Source organism: Pleurodeles waltl, chromosome 9, assembly GCF_031143425.1.
Source record: "Pleurodeles waltl isolate 20211129_DDA chromosome 9, aPleWal1.hap1.20221129, whole genome shotgun sequence".
NCBI classification, from domain to species: Eukaryota; Metazoa; Chordata; class Amphibia; order Caudata; family Salamandridae; genus Pleurodeles; species Pleurodeles waltl.
The window spans coordinates 815,301,786-815,325,018 of NC_090448.1; the positions used below are offsets into that span (position 1 = coordinate 815,301,786).

General features: G+C 44.7%; 1 protein-coding gene across 2 annotated transcripts in view; it reads left to right on the forward strand.

Moving 5' to 3' along the window:
* Positions 1 to 23,233, forward strand: part of LOC138260021 (zinc finger FYVE domain-containing protein 1-like) — a 118,231-nt gene that overhangs the window by 43,516 nt on the left and 51,482 nt on the right. For both annotated transcript variants that reach the window (XM_069208088.1, XM_069208090.1), the window contains exons 5-6: positions 868 to 976; positions 19,017 to 19,114. In XM_069208088.1, coding sequence (XP_069064189.1) covers positions 868 to 976; positions 19,017 to 19,114 — 207 coding nt within the window. The remainder of the gene's footprint in view (positions 1 to 867; positions 977 to 19,016; positions 19,115 to 23,233) is intronic.

A 23,233-nucleotide genomic window follows, 5' to 3' on the forward strand; every position in this document is an offset into this window, starting at 1 on the left:
TGTCTCCCCCCCCCCCCCCCCCCTTTCTGCACTTTACTTACCCCTTTGTCCCATAGGCTCTTCTGTGAACTTCTACCCTGTATTCTTTTCATCCAACGGATCACTGAGATGATCTTTGGCACTGTTGCAAAAATGGACTCCAGAATTCATTTTTCACTGAGACATGCTGCACTTTCAAGCTTGACACAAATGCCTTGTTTTATAATGGTTTAAATAGTACGTATTATAGACTTAAAGCAGCCATTAAAGGCTGGCTTCAGCTTTGGGAGCGCCGCCTTTAATGGCCGGTATACCCCACTACAGCGGGCTATAGGGCTTTTAGAACATTCTGCCCCATGAGGGCATCCTGTGCTAATTAAAAAAACACAAAGGCCTCTCTGAGCCCAAGGGGGTTGAAACCCTCTCCCGGCTCCAAAGTCTGTGTTTCACAGCTGTAGCTGTGGTTGCTGAACAGTTAATAGCTAGGTGCAGGGCCAAGGCTGCTAACTGTTGAACATTCACAGCAATAGCTGTGAAAGAAGAATGAAGTCAGCCCCTGGTTGTCTTTGGCTTCAGCTAAACTACTGTCCCTCATTCATCCATGCCAGGGAGACCCCGGAGCTGAGTATTGAGTGACACTGATCTACTGGATGAAGGATGGGAGGAAGGGCTGCTATGTGGCCCGCTGTGCAGGCTGTACCGCTCGCTTTCTTCTATCCAATTAATATATTTTGGAGAGGCAGAGGCTGTGTACTAGGGCATTGGATTGTTGAGAGCAGCAACTGTACCAGTTTATACAGGCCCATGCTGCTCCATGGTCTTCAATGGGCCTATCAGTAGAACTTGTATTAAACATTACTTTGAATGCGTTTTGCTTTCATCTTACAGGATACGATGCAAGAATGGAATGAACCACCTGAAGGATAACATTCCCCATCAGGCGGATAGTTTGTGCCAGTTTACTCACCAATACAACAACAGAGTGCTTATCTGCAAGGTAAATTAGAGAAAAGGCAGTGGAAATGGGGTTACCTTTTTACAGCAGCACATATTAACTGAGAGGTATCTACTATGAGAAGCAGTAAGTGGGCAGGATGGGAAGTTGCAAGAATGTCTCTTGGAGTCCAGAATAGTATGTTATATAATTGAAGATCATGAAGCAGGCACGAGGCGAATTACGATTACCAGGAGCTGGAGAGAAAGCAGTGCATTATTTGTTAAAGAAGAAGTTCCCGGGCCTAATCTTTCTCTAAACTCTCTCTTGGGGTCCAGAAAAAAATCTCATTCACTTGAAGATGGTGGGATAAGACACCCTATGTCCAGCTGTTGAACAAAGACCCTCTTAACCAGGAGCAGTGCTTGATTCGTACAAGAATAAGTGCTATAGCCCTTTGTTTTTCTCAAACGCTCATAGCCAAACCTCTGCAGCTGCCGAATGTCTGGATTACCGAATACCAAAGCTGTCTAATCTTAATTCGCCTCATGCCTCCATCATTCACTACCACTGACTCACTGCCATTTTTTCTCATTATTGCAGGTTCCCTTGCCTCCTTGCTTTTTCCCCTTTTTCACTGTCTTTTTATCTTTCTAGAACTCCTCCTTTCACCCTTTCCTGCCTTTCCCTGGTTCTGGGTTAAAATCTGATGAAGGAAAACAACTTGGTTGTGAAAAATGAAAGGTGGTGGGCCTCATCTTCAACCATGAGCTCTATAGTACGAAGCAAAGATGCAGACCTTGATGAGGTCTAGATGAATAGAGTTGTTAACTTTATCCTTGGGTGCTGGAAGACCGAAATCTTGTATCTGTCACTAATAATCAAGCATCTAGCTCACCAACTGGTCTGAGCATTTTTGTTTGTTTCACCAAACGTGATAGGTGAATAGCCAAAGTTCATGTACTTCTCTATGTATTTCTCAAAAAGGGGGGTATGGATGAAGGCACCAAAACCATAGCGCAGAACAAGAAACTATGAATTTTTCAATGTTTTGTGGCAGTTCAGTAACTTCAGATACTATTTGGAGTGCCGCCATAAGTCTGGAAAATGCAATATAAGTTTAAAAAGAAAGTGTTTTCCATGCATTTTGCGTTCTGACAGAACCTGTTATGTTAACCCTGTATTTACCCCAGATTCTTATAGATAATAGCCTATTAAATCAAACACAAGATTTCTTTGTACAGCTGGTATTCTGAAATCGCATATTTGAAGGTGCTTTCATATATTCAATAGTGAAAAGAGGAGGCCGGTAAATATTTGCCTAAGGTCATACAGTTTGGTTTAGCTGGGAAGCCATAATTAATCCTGGTTATCCGATAGAGAAAGCTAGTTGCAAATTGCTTGCCTTTTGCATTTCTTCCAGGCATTGGTCCTGATCCAGATATTTTTCTTGAGCAGTACCCCTGTGTGCCGTTAAGTGGCGTTGATCGGCTCTGCATCTGTCGTCATCGTATATGACGTTGTGGGTCCTATATAGGCATCCGGCCGAAGTGCTGGCGTCAGTTCATTTTTTTTTCCGCACCAGCCAGCGTTGATCTGAAGAGAACTACCCTTAAGTCATTTTTTGACTGTTCTTTTTTTACTTTTTGTCAAAGGGTGTCAGGTTCAAGCCCTGCGGATCCTGTAATCATCGTACGATGTCGGTGACGGATCCGCACCTCGTGTGCCTTTTGGTGTTTGGAGCACGACCATGACTCGAAGTCGTGCTCCAAGTGTCATGTCATGCATCCGAAGGCTTTGAGGGGGCGGTCCATGAAGCTGATGGCGGCCTGACACTCTGCTCTGCATAAGTCAAGGTCCTGGTTGAGAGGAAGATCCCGGGGATGGTCGCGGAGTCCCCCTTCGCCATCGTCCCACTCCAAGTCCTCAGGACGATTGGGTAAGTCGAGGCAGAAAAAGATGTCAAAGAAAGCAAAATGGTCTTTGACTTCACCCTGTCTGTCAGCTGACAAAGACGAGGGAGTGTCATCGTTCTAGGCTGCCAAATGCGGAGCCTGTGTCTAGGCTGACTCTGCGTCTTCCGGGATCCAGAGCGACCCCTGCCCAGTTAAGTAATTTATTAGGCATATGCCTCATTTTTGGGCAGTCTGACATCGTTGGAGTGCCTTCGGGTCCCACAGAATTGGAAGGGGTCCCTTTGGGTTCTGCGCCAGCAGCTTCAGCTCCGTGGGGCACCCATGGATCGATGATTGATCCAGGACGGCAACAGCTGAACCATCTTGACCTTCCCCGATGCCGCTCCTGGTGCCGCCTGGGCCCCTGAGCGGTGCCATCACCATCCTCTTTGCTGACTCCGACACAGAGCCAGATGGGTGTTGTACAAAGCCGACTCTGGCGCCGACAGGAGCTGTGCCTCCTATGTCAGATCCTGAGCCTGTTTCTTAAGGGTTAGATTACTGTGAGGAATTAAAGGGGCCTCTGGACCTTTTGAAATAGCAGCTCCAAGACCCTGTGGACTGGCGTGCAGAATTGGGTGAAGCCAGTGGACTGGACACTGCCCAGATACTGGCATGCTTTCTCCTCCTACAGTGGCTACAGAGGAGGGTGCTTCATACTTTATGGTGGTGCGAAGAGTAGCTGAGGTCCTGGACCTTGAGCAGCCTTTTGTGGCAGTCAATACTAAGCTCCTGATGCTGCAGCCTTGTGCGTCAGCCTGCAGCTTCATCCTCCGAACATTTGCTCCCCTTCAATAAAACTGGGGCGCCATGGAACAAGACAATTGCCGCTGCCAATGCCCCGCTCCGGGCGACCTGAGTTTCCTCACGCAATGCCCCACCCCTAAGAGTTTTTTCTTCTAAGCCTCCACTTCGTCCAGGTCACATTCCCTTTTGCACCCCCGAACACTGAATTCAAGAGGCTGGACACACTTGGAAAGAAGTCATTTTCTTCCGCCAGCCTAGCATTTAGGTCGGTCACCGCATCATGCTTTTTGGGCTTTTATTCCCACACCTTGTGGGATATGGTTGTGCAAGTGCGGCCAAAGGTCCCGGAGGAGGCCTGGGCTGTACTTTCCCAAGCAGTTTCTGATGGGAGATATGAAGCAAAGTTCATTATCCGATGTGGACTGGACATGACCGACTCACTGGGCAGAGGGGTTGCATTGACAGTGGCTCTTAGGCACCTCGCCTGGTTGAGGATGTCTCGCTTTTCGGGGGATGTCCAAGCCAGTCTTATGCCCTTTCATGGCAGCCGTCTCTTTGGAGGGAAAGCAGACTAATCTCTCGGGTGCTTCAAGGATTCTCATGCTGTGGCCAAGTCCTTGGGCCTCGCGGTGGCCCCTTGTCCCCCTCAGTCTGCTTTTCGCCCTTTTTGTGTTATGGAAGGGGCGCCCTACCACGTCCATTTCTGTTCAGCCACTGTGCCGCGCATGCTGCCCAGCCTCTGCGCGGCTGGGGATGTGGGCTCCACCGTGCTGATGGATCAGGGAGTCAGCAGTCCAACCAGTCCACACCCCCAATCCCTCTCCCGCACCCCACCGCAGCTGCCGTCAAGCCTTCCTTTTCTGACTCATCCCCACCAGGGACCAGCCATCACTTACTCCGCTGGCAGTCCATCACATCAGACAGGTGGGTTTTGCAGATAGTCCAAAGGGGCTACGCCCTCCCCTTCGAGACTACCACTCCATCCATGCCACCATCCTACAATCGGATGACAGATGATCACTTGGCACTTCTTCGAGAGAAGTTTACTGTTCTTAGCCAAGGGAGCCATATAGAGGGTCCTGTGACAGAAAAAGGTTGTGGTTGATGTTCCAGATACTTTCTGGTACCCAGAAAGGGCAATGGCCTCAGCCATCTCATAGACCACTGTTTCCTCAATCTCTTCCTCAGGAAGAAGTTCAAAACGCCCACTCTGGCTCAGGTACTTTCTGCCCTGGACCCAGGCGACTGGCTCTTATTTCCATATTCCCGTCCTGCCTGCCCACAGACTTCACTTGCTGTTAATGGTAGGCCACAAGCACTTTCAGATCACTGTGCTCCCCTTTGGCCCTACCAGCGCCCCTCAGGTGTTCACCAAGGTAATGGCAGTGCTCGCAGCCCATCTGCACAGGTTAGGGGTTTCAGTCTTTCCCTATCTTGACGACTGGCTGTTGAAAGCTTGATCACCCCAGGCTGTTGTCTCCCCCCTCCAGACTATGGCGACCTCCTGCATTTGCTGGAGTTCACAATAAACGTGCCAAAGTCACACCTGACACTACCTTTCATCGAAGCTGTTCTGGGCACAGTGCAGGTTCGGGCCTATCCTCCCGAGCGGTGAGTCCAGGCTATTCAGGCTATGGTACCAATTTTTCAGCCTCTATCCTGGATTTCAGTGAGAATGACTTGAGGCTGCTGGGCCTCCTGCATCCTGTTGGCGAATCATGCCAGACAGCATATGCGGGCTCTGCAGTGTGAGCTGAGGTTCCAGTGGGATCAGCACCACGGGAATCGCTCCAACATGATCCTAAACTCGAAGGGAACTGCGTGAGATCTTCAGTGGTGGCTAACAAACCGTGATAGGGTCAGACGCAGATCCCTCTACCATGCATCACTCCTGGGCTGGGAAGGTCATCTGGGGAGGCGGAGATCAGAGGCATCTGGTCTTTGGCAGAGTCCGCACTCAACATCAACCTGCTGGAGCTCTGGGCAATCAGGCCAGCTCTGAAAGCATTTCTACCCTCTCTCACGGGGAAGGTAGTGCAGGTATCCACAGACAACACAGCTGCCATGTGGTACTGCAACAAATAGTGCAAGGTGGGGTCGTGGACCCTTTGTCAAGAGGCTCTGCGCCTTTGGATGTGGCTGGAACAGCAAGGCAAATTCCTGGTGGTTCAACATCTGGTGGCCTCTCTGAACGCCAGAGCGGACAAACTCGGCCGTCAGTGCTTAGTCGATCACGAATGGCGTCTCAATCCGGAGGTTGTGCAGGGACTCTTTCAACAGTGGGGAGGGCCTTGGTTAGATCTGTTCTCCTCTGCAGAGAATATGCAATGTCAGCAGTATTGCGAGTTGAAGTTTCCAAGGTGGCAGTCGCTCTGCAATTTTTTTTCGTCTCGAGTGGAACTCGGGCCTCCTGTATGTCTTTCTGCCTACACCACTTCTCCCCAGAGTTCTCAAGAAGATCAAAAACAACTGGCCCGAATCATTCCTGTGGCACCGGACTTGGCACAGAGAGTTTGGTATCCCGAGCTACTGAGCACGGCCATCGATCCTCCAATCAGACTGCCCGTTTGGGAAGATCTTCCGTCACAGCAGGGGAGGGTCCTCCACCTGAACCAGTTCAACCTCCACCTTTTTGCGCGGAGTTGGAGTGGCAACAGGTGACGGCTTTTGACCTTCCGCTCGAAGTCTGTAATGTCATCTGGGAAACCAGGCATCCCTCCACCAAAACCAGTATATGCCTGTCGTCGTAATAAGTTTGTAGCATGGTACGCAGATAAGTTTGTTGACCCCTATACTCCTCCCCCCCCACTCCACCCCCCCACCTCTCTCTCTGAGGTCCTGTTGTTTATCCTTTCTCTAGCCCAGCAGGGTTCTGCTGTGGGCATTCTTAAAGATTATTTATCTGCTGTCTCTGCATTTTGAGGTTGCCTGATCAACCCCCTTTGTTTAAGTCTCCTATTGTGACTAGGTTCTTTAAAAATCTTACTCCTATGTTTCATCCATCCCCATTCATTATGCTCCAATAGGATTTGAATTTGGTTCTAACGCTCCTAATGTGCACTGCTTTTGACCCTCTCCACAATTGTCCTCTCAGGCTTCTCTCCTTAACAACAGCCTTCCTTGTGGCTATTAAATCTGCCTGCAGGGTGAGTGAGCTGCAGGCATTGTCCTCTAAGCTGCCCTACCTATCTACCTGTCCTGACAAAATAGTGCTTTGCAAAAGGGCTTCATTTTTTGCTAAAAGTGGTCACGTCCTTTCATGTAGGCCAATCCATTGCCTTTCCTGCTTTTTACACACCCTCACATCCTCCTAAGGAAGAGGAGAGATCCACCACCTTAACCCAAAAAGTGTTGTTTTTCTACCATGATCGTAGAAAAGAGTTTTGGGTGGGTGATCAACTTTGTTGGTTATGTTGGTGCGAAAAAAGGGCAGGCAGTGCAGAAGTGGACCATCTCCCGATAGGTCATACTCTGCATTAGAATCTGTTACGCATAGGCCAAGAAGCAACCACCTGCAGGTTTGCATGCTCTTTCTACCAGAGCTACATCTGTGACGTCTGTGTTAGCACATGGAGTTCCATTCCTTTACATCTGCCAGGTGGCCTCGTGGGCATCTCTGCACACATTTACCAAACACTACTGCCTGGACAGTCAGGTCTGTAGGTACGGGCACTTTGCCCGTTCGGTCCTGCACAACGTTCTAGTCTGATCTTGGTTCACAGACCTACGAGGATGGTATTGCTTCGGTATCTATTCAAAAGGTAAGGAATCTACAATTAGAAGTCTGTCCAATGAGTAATTTACTTGCCTTTGGTAACACCTTATCTGGTAGAGACATATTCTAGTTACAGATTCCTTACCAACCCACCCATCCTCCCCACTTGCGAACTGATTTCTAAGGACTGGGTGTGCCCTTTCAGGGCCTTGGTTTTGACGCACCAGTGGTCAGTGTTCTTCATGGCTCTGCGCTATATTTAGGACCTGGACGTCATATCCGGCGCGGATGATGACGAAAGCAGAGCTAGTCAATGCCACCCAATGGTGCGCAGGGGTACTGTTCGAGAAAAATCTCAGAATCAAGACTGATGCCTTGGGGAAATTCTAAAGGTAAGAAATCTTCAACTGGAATATGTCTCTACTAAATAAAGCATTACTAAAGGTAACTTGTTCTTCTAGTTTCTTGTTCTTCTGTTTGTCTCTTATTTTACCTCACATGCTAATGCTAGTTTTTACCTCTTTGTGCATGAAGGTAGAGTGAGGGTGGCAGGCAGAACCCCCATGAAAGCTCGGCTAGTTATAGGCTTGAGGTTCCAATGGTAACTAGAGCTGAGGGAGAGCCTGGCTCAAGTGCTCAGTGACCCACCCACACCTAATCAAAATAAAAAGAACTGCAATGGGGGATCTTCGATAAGCTGGGGATGTTGTTGGGTCAAATGTTCTGTCAGAAAAACCCTTGCAAAGGAATTTCACACTTATATTGCATTTTGCAGACCCACGACGCCACTTCACTAAGTTTGAGCAGTAATCGAACTGCCACGAAATGTCAAAAAATTCAGGAAGATTTTTGTTCTGCGCTATGGTTTTGGCACCTTCATCCATACCCCCTTTTTGAGGAATACGTAGGAGAAATCCTCAAACATTGGCTATTGCAGTATCACATTATGTGAAATAAAAAAAAAAAATGCTGAGACCAATTGGTAATCTGGATGCCTGATTATCTGTGACAGACATGTGATTTCTGTCTTTCAACCATCAGTGATAATGTTAACAGCTGTATTCGTCTAGCAGTGTTCCAGGTCTGCGTCTTTCCTTCGTACCACAAAGTCCATATGGCTAACTGATTTCAGGTCGATACACAGAAGCATAGCCAAATGTTATAAGCCCTCCATTACGCTGCTCTGCTTTCGTGGACTACTTGCGTGGATGTGGAATGCTTCCACACCATGAAAGCAAAGATGCGTTCCATTTTTTTGTGTGAGAGTGATGTACATTTTCCTTCTCTCGTCTCCCTTTGATGACGTGTACCTGTGATTAAGCATTTAGTAATGGGCAGGCGTTTGTTTACTCCCTGTCAAAACCCTTCGAATTGTTTTGCCATGGAAGGTTGTCTCCCTAATGGCAAAAGGAGGGCACCATTGATCTGCACCTCGCCACAAAGTAGCTGCATGGGTCCTGATTAACAAAACTCTGACTAACACAAGCATTGGCAAAGCCAATAATTCTTGTCTGCTTTGCCAATATCTTTTAGCCATTCTTCACGGCACCCCCAATGCTGTGCACCATGGCTAATCAAGCGAAAAAAAGGCATATTTTCAGGTTGTAGATATCACTGCCTACAAAATAACAAGGCTGCTTTTTGTTTGCTGATCAAACTCAGGTCGGCAAATAAAAATAAAAAAGATATGTAAAAGGAGTTTTAGTTCATTCTTTCAGCAGATGGGAAAACCAACACTTGCACTTGTGGGCAGCGGGAGCAACACTGGGCACATTGGGTGGCAGCGTGGCTTTCACAACATGGGGGATCAGAAGGAACAGAAGAGGTGTAGATGGGTGGGGCAACAACATGTATTGGCCGGAGGAGGGTATCCAGTATTTAAGCTACACACCAGATGTACCCTACGGTTTGGGGGAGTTCTATGATGATAATGCTTTCTTAAAAAGAGAACAAAATCAGGGGATCCTCTGGAACAAAGGAGAAACGTCAGGTATGATCAGCTGCACTGGCAGTTGAGGACTTAGAAAAGAAATCTATCTTGAGCTTCTTTTCATAAGTTAGGAAGTGGGTCTAAAGAATTGAGACTGAAATTCTACCATCTCTCCTTTGTACACTAATTCGGGGGTGCACTACTATGTGGCCCCATATGGTGCACAAGACTCTAGTATGACTACAAAGTATGATTTTGTTTTTTAGGAACTGATGCAGGGATTCCTTGACAGTCTGATGGGCCATACCTTATTGAAGGAAGTCCAAAAGGGGATACTTGCTTTCAAATATGCAGCATATTCAAATTTTCAGCCATAGGAAACATTTAGGCAAGCACAGGTAACACCCCATACCACCCATAACTACCAATACCACAAGCATCTTCTATTCCAGCGTGAGGTTTAATGCAAAAAATTATAAGTACCTTTATCTGAGGTAACAGGGACTCATAATGAGGCATACACTGTCACCTTTTGGTCAGTTTATAGTGCTTAAATGCTTGTCAAAAAAGTCTCCTTTCATCATGTGTAGGCATCTTAAAGATTAGTTATGTGAGGTGGGAACCTTGTCCAGTGTCCTTCAAGTAATAGTGACATTGATGTCTAATGTACGAAGTGAAAACCTTGTTGGTGTTCTTCATGTGACACATTTTCAATCTTTTACGTGAAGAGTTGGTATTTAAGCATTTTCTGAACACTTGAAAATTGATTTGGGTCTTAGGTTTGGGTTTCAGGGCATAGTACAGCATGGGGGGTCACTGACTCGCAAGGATCTGACTCATTGTTTCTGTCTTTTATAGGTTGATTGGTTGATGAGGTAGGCAGTCGTTAAGCATAGATTCCTATTTTTGTGCATTGTGGCTGTCCAGCGATCACAAGTATTCTGTGCCTTTCCACAAGTGTGCTTTGTTAACTTTAGTGACCACCTTGAACTTGATCCGGGAGCCTAACACATACTTTAGGGTTGATTTATTGTAATTATTTGTACTGAGGTTAGGGCACATTCCGGCTGCCTTGTTTTGTAACCTTTTATGTCTGTCAGTGTAGATGACTCTGCAGTAGTCCAGGCATTCCACTAGCAGAGGTCATGTGAGCTCCACCTATTGGTTGAATGGGAGCAGTGGGAAGAATTTTCTGGCGGGAGGAGAGCTATAAGTTGCATCCTTAATCACTGCCTTGGCTTGGTCATGGAACCAGAGCTGTCAATTATAAGAAAATCGCTAGTTTCTATTATATCCGTGTGATCCACAACCTGTTGGCCAGACGACACAAGGTGTCTTCCTTTTAGCTTCAGTCGTGTACAGGAAGCTCTTTTTTTCAACAAGTGAACACAGCGCTTAGGCATGATGAAATGTTGGCCTGATTTTCTTCTCTTCTTTCCACCTGCAAGTTGATTTTGATGCCATCTGCAAAAATGTGGATGTTCAGCTGGCATCATTTGTAGAATTGCACCAGAGACCGCATTTAGATGTTGAAGAGTATGCAACAACAGAGTGGTCCATGGGGTATCTCCATAACCACAGTTGTGATGATAACTCTACTTAACCAACTCATTATTGTTTTGCTGTGTCTGCAAAGAAGTAGTTGGATCCAAACCAAGGATAATTCAGACTCACATGTCGAGTTTCCAAGCCTATTGAGAAGAATTGTGTGTTCCACCATGTTGTTTAGTGGCAGAGGGGTATTACAGGTGTTTGTTTTCTTTGTCCATCGCGGGGATGAGATCTTCTTTAGTGTTGGACATTGCACATTCAGTGCTTCATGTGGATCCGAACCTTGATTCAGTGGCCCTGGGAAGGATTGTTTAGTTCCATGTGTTCTTAAAGTTGCCTCATGTCTTGCTTTTCCATAATTTGGGTGTGCTAGGTTAGAGATTAGTTAGCTGTTTGCTAAGATCTCTGGATTTGTGGTTGTGTTTATTTGTGTGTTTTAATTGTGGGGCTTTCGGCAGGTTACAGAGGACTGGGACCTGCTCCTTTAATAAAGGACTGGTTTGATATGTTTAAGAGAGTCAAATTATTTAATACATTTGGCTGGGCATTGTTCGATGGAAAAAATTGATGCTTTTGTTTTATAGGTTAGAATCAACTGATCCTAGTTTCAGAGGCGGTCATAGTACCCAGTCAGCATTAATCATGGCCTCATGAGAACTTAGGGCCATTCTGGATCAGGGAGGAAAAGCTGCCTTGATCTTGTTGGATCGTTCAGTGGCCTTTGATACTTTCAATCATGAGATTCTGATTGACTTTCTTTTTAGCTTGGGTATCTGAGGTACTGCCCTCTCCCTATTAAAATCTTTCCTCCCTGAGAGGAACAATTTGTAACCAGAGCTCTTCATTGAGACCTACATTTTATAATCTCTGTCACTAGTCCCAACATACTGGAATAACATACATTGATTCATTTGGAGCACATACGTAGGTGAAAGGGCACAGGCCTCAGGCCTAAGCTAAAATATGTGTGCCCAAGCACTGTTAAATGAAGCCATGGCACCCTCCCCATTGTCCGGGCAAGTGTGTAATTCTCAAACTAAAATGCTTTTAAACTTAAAATACTAAAAGTATGTTAAAATATACATCAAAGAGATAAAAATGTCTAAGATGACAAGCAAGGCAGGCCATTTTAAAGGTCAATTTAGTAATTTAAACAAAAATGCCTATCAACGAGTTCAACAATAATTAAGATCCTGCAGTAAATCTCGGAGGACACCACCTCTGCAGGCGACAAGTTGGCTAGCACGTTAGGGGAAGGATTTACAGAGCATGTGTGCAGATGCCTGAACCATAGGACCAGTTGAGGGGGCCAAATCTCTTGGAGCTTCAGATGTTGAAGGAGCCAGGTGGCTCATAAGATGCCACGCATATCAACTGCAGTCCGTGAATGAGCCCTCAACAAGAACATTAACAGTTCTGTGTCCACAGAAGGCACATGATGCATGGCAAGAGACTCCTTTGGTGCACACTCAAAGAATCATCACAAACAGTGGAAAATCGGCTGCGCACAGGTCAGTATTGGTCGGAATGTCAATGACCAATTCAGCTCAAGTTCCTCCAGCAGTGAAACTCTGAAGTACTGCAACATACGTGGGCTGGTGGGAGCTGCAGTACTCCGCTTTGCTGAGATGGGACATGCCATTGTACTGTATTTTAAAAATAGCAACAGCAATATGCCTCCAATCAATCTCAAAGTTTTTGGGAATCCACCAAATACATTTGAAAAGAGCAAATGGATGGCTGAAGGTATCACTCCAAATACAGTCTGGAATGTGCTAACAAATCCAGACCCGACAGCCTTAAAAAGTTGCACAATTCCTACAGTATTGATGTATTGAAAATCTAGTTTACCAACTCTACAAAATGTTTGGGGAAGTTGGTATTTATTAAGGACTGTATCTTTGCTCATGACCTTCCTAGTTGAAGGTCATAGGTCTCTGGCTGATTTCAGAGCCACATGTTTTTGAATCAGTAGTGCCTTTGCTCTGCTCAAAATTTGTCATAATTTACATTTGGGGGAGATATAACACATGGCCGCAGAAAGTTACAATCTCAGATACCAAAATCACATAGGCAATTCCAGGCTTCAGTCCACAACAGCCTTCACTGTTCAGCATCACATAACTTACATTTGGAAGTATCTGAAATACTGGGTGAATAAAAGAGACAGGAGTACCCTTCAGATAACATGCCAAATTTGCTATGGCAGCATTACAATTGCCGTGCAAGGACACCTGCATGCAAATCATAGAATGACTAACAGGAGTTTCACATTTGCTAAAAAAAGACCTCTGCTTCACCGTTTAGACATTTGTGATCGAAAGGCAACTCTCACACCTTGTGGATGTAACTGTTCCCAAAGTGCTCAAAGCTGCCAATTGCAAAATGTTTCAGACACTTGCTAAACTGAGATGTGGAAACGGGCAGATTAATCACCCCATGTATTAGCCATACTGCTGATGGAATTTCCGCTACAGTAAAGGGCAGCTTTTCCAATCTTTCAGTGTTAAGCATGACATAAATCGCTTCTTTTTTAGCCACTACCTTTTGTTGTCTGGTCAAATCAAAGGCAGCAGATAACTCAGTAGAGTTAACATGCTGCCAAGGCGCAGCCACTTTTAAGAACTTGTAGTCGCCACCCTTGCTGCATAATGGACCCAAGTTGACTCTGTCCATGATGTAAAAATGACATATTGTTCTGAGTGACGTCTATTGCAGATGACACAATGTTATTTAGAAAGACAGTGTGTTCATACCATTATCGACAACTGCAAAGCCTTTTACATGTTTTCTTTATCAATTTGCCTTAAACATGCAGGAGCTTCCGTTTGCGAAACCTACCGAATTTCATTGTATATAATATATAGAAAGCATTTGGAGTGTGTTTTTCTAGGACCCAACACGGAATCTTGTAAGTCGACCTCTTCTGAAAAGAGACTAAGGTGTTCTTTGACAACTGCTAATGTGGAAGAACGTAACCACTATTGGCAAAGTTTACTCACACTTTGTCATAGTGATACCTGAGTGTTGCGCTGTGACCTATCGAGGGCCTGGTTGGCTTGCTCTGAAACCCCATGTGGAATTTACAAAACCTGCCCAACAACCATTTGTCTCCACTGGCCACAATAACCACCTGCCGGGATGTGAAAGTAAGGAATTCAAGGTACCATTCTGAACCCAACTAGTAAGCTGTTCTTCTGTGACATTTAAAAGTGTCTGCCAATTGTGAAATGTTGTTAGTGTCCGAATAGTGGGCACATGCAGTTATTTTATTTTTGCTAACCTCAGGCGCAAATTGTTTGTTTAACTGAGTCATTCAGAATTATTATTTGTAAAGGAATAAAGCATGCTCGAAATAAAGCTTCCGTGCACTGTATTTGCCAATCACGTCTTCCCCAAACACTCTTTATATCAACAGGGTTTTTATTTTACAAAATTCATAGCCGTCAATAGCCAGCCAAGAAACAAAGGAATTTGAATAGAATCATTTTGCGTTGGTTAGCAATTTTCTTCTTACCTTAGAAGGAGGTAATTTAAAGGAGTATGACTCTGCATTTTTAGCAACATGCCCAGAAAAATATGCAAACTTTTCTACATACATTTTGGCACTCCCAACCGGAGGAGTCTGACAATGTTCCCATTGTGTGTAATTAAAAACTGCTTTTGGTGTACTAGCTCAGTGCAGAAAGTGATGTCCATAATGGCAATAACAGAACATTTCCCCATAACTCGCTGTAGTCCTATATACACCTTCACTTTCCGAAACAGTTTAATATTCAAGCTCAGAAAGCATAGAATCAACTGTTTTAACATCCCAATCATCAGAAACAACCCCAAGTGTAATAATATCATTCATAGACGCTTCCGAGATGTTTTGAATATGAATGACCTCAGTAGGATCAAATATATTATGTGGTTCTTTATCCAACACACTCCCTTCAGGAATTGCAACTGCTGAAATGTTCACAAGGAATAAGTCTCTTCGGACCTTATGGGAAGAAAGGTAAGGTTCGTTCAAAACTTTATTACTTATTACAAGTACAAGAATATATAAAAATAAATAATTAAAACAATACAAATGCAACATTATAAATTCTCTGATCCTAACTTAAAACACACTGCAGGAGCACAAAACATCACTTTCTATCCTTTCAAGAACTCTCATATCTGTTTATTAGGGCCATACCCTAAGATTGACCTAAAAAAATAGTTAATCCTGCCAGGATGAAGAGGTTTATTGAAAGTGTGGGCCACTGAACGATCAGACTTGGTATGGCCATCAGCAGCCCTGAACCCAAACACAAGTGTTGATGCCTTTAATTGAAGGGCCACCTGTGCCCACTTATGGATAGGTGGAATATCCAGTTGAAGTACTGCCCAAAAGTCATCCTCGATTTGCGTAAAATGAGCACCTTCATCATCTAGGGGCTCAATGTGGTTTTGAAAATCACCCTCCAATATAATACTCTCATCGCAAAGATGTTGATCGAGATGGCTTCCTAGGCCTTGAAGAGTGCCAGAAGGTGACCATTAATCAATAAAAATAAAACAATGACACACCCAATCCAAAGCAGAAAGGCAAGTAGTCAGAAGTATCCTTAGGTAGTACCATCGAAAAAACTAAATAATTGTTTATGAGCCACTTACAAAGCTTATGTGCTGCTGAAACTGATGCATTTGCAGAAGAATTTGAAGAAAAGTTGTCAATATTGACAAAGTAACCTGAAGCTGTTTGTGAACAGACAGGAACTAGTGCAGAACTGGCAGATGGACCCAACCGTGGTGGTTCATAATAAGCAATGTTATCAGTCTCTGTTGAATTGGAGTAGTAAAGATCCATAGTTTGGATGTTTCTTGTTGGTGCAGTAGTGACAGGAAGTAGGAGAACTTAATTCTCCACCCTTCCCAAGCTTGGGGAGACAGCTGTGGAGTTGGTACCTGTAGAAGCATTATGGAGTGCTTGAAGAGGTATATCCCGTTGGGTAGTGAGGGAGGCCAGGAAACTACTTTTGCTGGATGGTGCAATTTGACATTTTCAAATTGAAATAAAACGGTTTTCTTTACAGCCAGGCAGCAGTGGTAAGAGGACAGTTCTGATACCATGTATTCCCAGGACTGAAACTGGTGCTCTAAGATGGGTCAAACTCCTTTTTTACTGCAGTCTTTTCTCATACTAGATCCCTAACTTTAGGAATCCAGCCGGTAGTTCTGTTACCAAATCCCTCATTCCCAAGGTGGCTGCGAAGATAGATGAATTTTCATCCAAAATTGTTGATTCCTGTAAAACAGTGACACGTTCATTTATGCCGAAAGGTGGTTCTGCAGCTTCCGCGCCAGGGCCATCAAGATCTGGGACATACATAGGTATCCCAAACAGGACCTTGTAAGGGGTACGTCCTCCCAAGGACCTTCTGGGCAGATTATTTAGTGCTCTCTGAACCCGTCATTGCCATAGTGTCCCTGAATGCCCTGACAGGGCCCTGGTTCAAGTGGAATGCTGCAACCGCATATGTCCAGATGAAGACTTGCAAATCTTTAATAACAGTTAGGGTGTCAGATGATTGTTGTGGACATACCCCCAAGAATCTAGAACATGACTCAGCCGCAACTGACATGTATTTGTATGTCCCATCAGGTTGTAGGAGACCACAATGGTCGAGGTACACACATTGTAGTGGTTTGTCGGACACTAAGAGGGGTGTCTGATGGTGGACCCTTTAATTTGTTGACATGTCACAGCAAAGGACACCAATAGCGTTTTTGTAGCAGGGAAATAGTAGTCGTCACACCAGGATGAGCAGAAGCAACACCCTCATGCACTGCTTTAATGAGATCTGATCTCTGTTGCAAATGCAGTAGTTTTGACGCTGAGGTGGTAGGTATATTTAGCAGGGTATGCTTTTGGTAAAGGCTTGCCATCAGCCGAAACTTTAACACCAGCCAATGTCTCATTATCTAATCTCATTTAAGAACAAGTAATTGCAGGAACAGAAGCCATAGCTACTGCAGATTTGTCAGCTTCATCATCCAAAGCAAATTTCTGTTTTGTGAAAAAGGCCAGACGGCAAGCATGTGCCTAAGAGTCAGACTGTTTACATTCTCTTGTGGCAACTGTTGCTAGCTGTATTATCATATACTGTTCTTGACAGCTTTGGACAGAGGTACATGGTGAAATGTCGTGCGCAAAAAAATTTGCATAGTCAGAGTTTCAGCTGATTAGAAAATAAAAACCTCCCCACTGAAAGCAGGCTAACTAAAAATTAATAAAACGGAATAAATTAAATCAGAGCAGGTATGTAGGTGAAAGGGCACAGGCCGCAGGTGTAAGCTCAACTAAAATGTGTGCCCAAGCAGTGTGTAAAATGAACCCACGACAGCTAAACTGTAGCACTCCCTTCCTCTTGAACGGAGGGAAAGCCACAGTCTCCTCTGGGAGGTCTTTTAAAACCTGGCTTATTCCTCAGTAATCTTGTTTTCAGTCTCCCTTTTTTTAAGCAGTGGCAGTTACTCCTTGAACAGTGGCAGCAAGTAGAAGCCTCCAGGCAGTAGAGAGCTTTACAAATTTTCGCTCAGTGCCTTTTTGAAGTCCAGAGCCTACATATTCTCTAAGGAGGTGTGTTGCTTGATTACAGTCTAGTTTGACACATCATTGATTAAAACCAGTCTTAAACCTATTATTGCCCTAGTAACGGATCCAGGGCCCACTGGTGTCCAGCAAGAAACTATTTTGAGTCTTGTTTTTAAGTAAAGGAAGCAGGTTCAGTCAGATACTTACACATGTTTGGCAAGAGAGAGCTCTGTATACAAATTTGGTTCTTGATTTCCAATTGCCTTTGCATGAGTAGGACAAGTCCCCTCACTCCACGGGCCAGGAGAATGAACTTTAGGTGTCATAGGTGCCATTTCTGCCCCAAACCACCATGGCCAGCATGCAACCATGGTGACTTAAATCAATACAGAGAGGCAGTGGTTAGCATCTCTAAAACAGTGGGGGCAACAGTGGATCCCTTACTTTGAACTGAGCAGACCAGTGCGTGTCCGAGAGCTACATCTAGGGTTAGACATTAGCAGAAGTGGTTACTGGAGTGAGATAAGAAAGAACGTGGGGAAAAAAAAACAGGGAGTTTCTTCCTTTAATGGCAGTCCTTTGTCAGGGTATGCGAAGCTGATGAGGTTTGTGATTTAAGATGCTTTGCCTCAAAGAAGGTCGAAACTGGCTTTACTTGTACTTTTGATGTGGTGTGGGGGAGGAGCAATGGTAATAGAAGCATCAGAAAAAGGCAGTTCTTTGGTAATAAATTATTTGGTCTGTTTGCAGCATTGAGACCTCCGTTTTCCCAATAGAAGTGTTGGGTGATTTAAAAATAGGACTCTGGGCATGCAAAAAGTAGAGGTTAATATTCAGTGGGCACTTAGAAGGTGCTCTTTGGAGTAGAATCTCCCCAAGCAAGAAAGAAGTGTTAGCAAAATACCTAACAGCATATGCAGTGCAGCGTCTGATAAATGGCTGCTGTTACGCAACAGTAAATGATGCAAGAGCTAAATCTGATCAAAACTGGAGCTGGTGAGAATTTGAAAGGCTTCCTCTACATTTTTTCATTTGTATCCATTTAAACATAGATACAGATGGTGAGAACCTAATCTACTTTCTTTATTTTTTGTTCAGCAGTTGTATTTTTAGGTATTTTTTTCAAATATACTTCTTTGTTGACACCATTGCCTGAAGCCATTTGCATGTCTTTTCTGAAGAACCATCTTCAGATGTCAAAAGATTGAGGCTGATTTTCCTTGTGCAGTGTAAAGGCATTCTTTTGCAAAAAACCGTGGACACATAATCTGAATCTGATTAATCTCAGTCCAATTCTGGGGCACCATCTAGAACATCAAATGTCACACCCTTGATTCCAGCCAGCATACATGTAAGCATAGATTAGAAGGCTGATGAGAGGGTGAGTTCTTCAAGAGACATCAAAAAGGGGAACAGGAGTAGGTGTGGCTAGAGGAGAGCTTCGGAGTGTACTTTTAAACTTACATTTTGTTTTTCTTTCAGTTTAGCAGAGACCTAAAGTAGATCCTAGATCCTCTTCTCCTTCCCATGACTAGGAAAAGAGATCTTAGTGACAAGATGGCGTTTAATAGAAAACATTTTTGTATAGGGTATTCCATGTAATTCTCTTTCTGCATTTTCTCTTTCCTTTTTCAAAGAAATGCTATGAAGGAGGACGCGAGGTGATTGTGATTCCAAAAACTGTGGCTTCCAACGATAATCCCTGGTTAGGACTTGCAAAGTTTGCTTGGTCTGGGTAAGTATCCAATTGGGTAGATGTATCCTCGATTATCTATATAGGCTCCATGAGGACAGGGCCATCAAATGTTATAACCAGGAGTTTGCCATTATGGCTATAACCACTTAAGTTTCATCTCCTTTGGGCACCTGGATCAGTGTGAGCCAGTAGCATCTATAAAGCACCCCTCTAGAATGGCGCCATAACATTATAAGGTGGTGGCTGCTGTCTTTAGGAGAACACCACATCACTTGTAGGAGAAAATCACCGAAGCTACTACTATTTTGCCTTCTGTAGCTAAACTCTGGGGGAAGACCACAACTCCAGTCCACGCAGGTTGAGGGGCAACAGAGAATGAGGCAAAAACTAACTGCCCAATCCTCCTCAGCAGTGCAGCAGTCCTTATCTAATGAAAGATAGCCTAAAAGAATAAAAGATTATAGCTCTTGGCTGTAAAAGCACACTACATATCTCATAATTCACAAGTCAGCAATTCCAGTGCTCACCTGTAGCTGAGGAACACATCACTTAAGGGAGTCCACTAATCTAACTTTTCCCAGGTTTGTGTGTTAAAGGTTTAATTACCTTGGGATTCAAAAATCTCGGGTAATTAAATCCTAATACCAAACAATATTGGGATGTAAAAAACAGAATTCACAGGTATAGGGGACCAGTAAATACAATGTTGACAAGAAAATTAGGAACGCATTAAAAGGGGGTTAACCCAGCTCTTGTGGAGGACGTTTTGGAGCCATCCTCTGCCATGATGTTCGTGTTCCGAGAACGGCTCCAAGTCATTCTCACACATGAGGCAGGAAATCTCTCTGGTGGGGGCAGCAGAGGGATTTCCTTCTGCGAGAAGCATCCTTGGGAGCTGCCAAGGCTGTTTTTTAATTTTCATTGAAATTGCAATCAGCGCGCATGGCATTTACCCCATCTGCCCCTCCTCTGGGGGTTTATGGGGGAGGGAGGGCCAAAAGCCCCCTAGACACCAGGGATTACTTTTCCTTTAGAATTATAGGTGTGGGGGCTGCTCAGCATGGGTTTGTTCACCCCCCCCCCCCCATAAAATGGGGGAAACAGTCTTTGTGCCCCACCCCCAGGGTGCAAGTTGGGTTTATTACCCTGATCTGCCCCTGGGTAGTAGAAAACCCACTAGAAACCAGGGAGTTTTTTAAAATATAGGGGTGTAGGTTGCCCAGCATGGACATGGCTATGGCCACATACCAAGTAAATGGGGTAACAGTATTTCTGCCATCTCTGGAGGCAGATGGAGCAATTACCCCTGATCTACATCCCCCCCCCTCCTCCCCCCCCCCCGGGAGGCTTGGGGGTGGCAGAAATCCCCCTGTATGGCAGTAACATATATTTTGAATAAAATAATGGGTTGGGTCTTTCCCAGCCTAACATCAGCCCCCACCTTCACCCCTAAAACCTCCACAGACTAAAGTATCCCCTCCCAGTGGCAAGCAAGAGCACATTTGATTCTTTTACGGGATGTTTTAACAAATGGGGCAGGAGAGTTTGGCTAACTCCCAGTATCATCCCACTTGCAATGGGTGCCAGCTGTAGTTTTTGGGTTTGTGTAGGCTGCTGCCTGGAAAAACCTACCAGACCCAGGGTTTTCTAACCCGCAAAGCCATGCAAACCTCAAATGTTAACCCAAAAAAAAACGTTTTCCTCACATTCTGTGAGAAAAACTTCTGACTTCTGGAATTTGTGGGAAGCCACTAATTTCCTACCACACAGCATTCCCCCAAGTCTCCTTATAAAAATGGTACATCACTTGTGTGGGTAGCCCAAGAGACTTGACACAAAAGGCCCTAAAGTGCTACATGGAGAGGTCAGCAATTGGGGCAGCTGCGAGATTTGGAGCCATGCTCGGCTGCCACCCATGGAAACCTACCAACCACAGACATTTTTCTGAAAAGTAGACAACCAGGGGATTACAGGCTGGTGTGCCTTGTATGAATCCCATGAGGTTTTCAAATCCACAATGCCCTGCAAACCTCAAACTTTTGCCTGAAGTCACGCATTTTCCCAATGTTTCTGTGATGAAAACTTCTGGAATCCGCAGCAATCCCCAAAATTCCGACCAACTAGCAGTACCCCACATGTGCCGATAAAAATGCTGCAACACTTGTGTGGTCGAGCCTAGAGCCAGCGACGGGAACATATCCAACCGAGGTCAATAGGAGACCCCATGCAAGGGCTCTCATTGTCCTTGGTTTGATTTGTTCCTGTCATGGGCACTAGGCCCAGCCACACAGGTGGGGCAGCGGTTATATCTGCACAGGTGGGGCAATGCTACGTGGTAGAAATGTTGTGGATTCCTGTGAATTCCAGTAGTTTCCATCACGGAAATGTAAGGATAATGTGTGATTTCAGGCAACGTTTTTGAGGTTTGCAGGGCATTGTGAGTAAAAAAAACCTCATGGGATCCAAAGCTACCCACTTTGCAAAAAAACAGGTCAGTTTTAAGTGGAAAAATGTGAAGTATCCATGTTGCGTTTTGGGCTGTTTCCTGTCGCGGGCACTAGACCTAACCACACAAGTGAGGTACCATTTTTAGCAAAAGTCTTAGGAGACTGCTGGGTAGAAGGAAGTTCGTGGCTCCCCACAGATTTCACAACTTTTCCATCATGGAAATGTAAGGATATGTGTTTTTAAGTGAAAGTTTGAGGTTTGCAAGAGATTCTGGGGAAAAACCCTGGTGAGAGCCAGATCCCCCCCATCCTGGATTCCCCTGGGTATTTAGTTTTCAAAAATGTTTGCTATGTTTCCCTGGGTGCCACCTGAATTAGGGCCCAAAATCCACAGCTAGGCACATTGCAAAAAAGGGGGTCAGTTTCCAGTGGAAACATTTGATGTGCCCATGTTGCGTTATGGGGGACTGTCCTGTTGCAGGTACCAGCCTTACCCACACAATTGTGGTACCGTTGTTTTTGGGAGACTTAGGGCAACATAGAACAGTAGAACAATACAATTTCTCTGCATTTGTGTCTTCCAAACGTAAGTCAGTGTGCAAGTAAGAGGACATTTTGAGAAATGCCCTCTAATTCACGTGCTAGTATTGGGCACCCACAGGTTCAAAGATGTACAAATGCTTTTAAACTCCATATCTTGTGCCCATTTGGGAAATACATTTTTATCCTTGATACCTATTTTTCACTCTTTATATTTTACCATATGAATTGCTCTATGCCCGTGCACAATTGAAAATCTTTGCAAGGTGCAGCTCAGTTATTGGCTTTGGGTACCTCAAGTTTTTGGAAAACCCACTAACCCTGTACATGCCTGCAACCAGAATGGTCTAGCACATGGGTACTCACAAACATTTTCCCAGGGGCCACAGAGTTTGGTCTGTGGTGCGACCGAGGGCCGCATTGATGCTAGCTGCATGCCGATCAAAGGGAGGAGGGGCTCTGGGTGGGGAGGGGTTGTGGCGTTATGGTCGTGATAGGGGGCAGCAAAGCATATAGATCTAGTGGCTAAATCGCGCAATGTGAAACCAGAAAACCTGGCATTAATCCCAGCTTCCCAACTTTACCAAACTGTGTGATCATAGGCAATTGTTTTATTTCACGTTCCCTTCTTTTTCTTCATTATTGTATGTAGGAGGACCTCACAATGTATGACTTTGGGTTGTGCGCTGTGCAAACCATTCTCCTGTGTTTGAATTAATAAACTATAAAGTTGTTCATGTATAATAGCAAATCAGGCCAATCAAAGAGTGCAGATAACAACCGACTTGCCTCTTAGTTCACTATTGGCATTGTTATGAAGGTGGGGGTAAGAATGAATGTTGGGGGTGGGGGAGGAATGAAAGTTTCTGAATTTACGTTTGAAACCTTCGTTTAAAAAAAAAAATACTTCTCCGTGCACTGTTAGATTAAATGGTTCTGTGTGTAAATGAAATACACTTTTTGATGTTTTTAAGAACACTTATAGTTATAGATATTTGCTGCAAGATTTCTTCAAGAAAGAAAGTGTTCCTGCAGTTAAAGCGGTGCAGGACAAATTCCTTTTTTTCTTTCCTTATCTTCTATCATGTTTAAATAAAGTGTCCCATGTTAAATCCAGTAAACAGCAGCCTAGTGCTACTGCTGCTCTGGGGGCCGCATGTAAAGGTCAAAA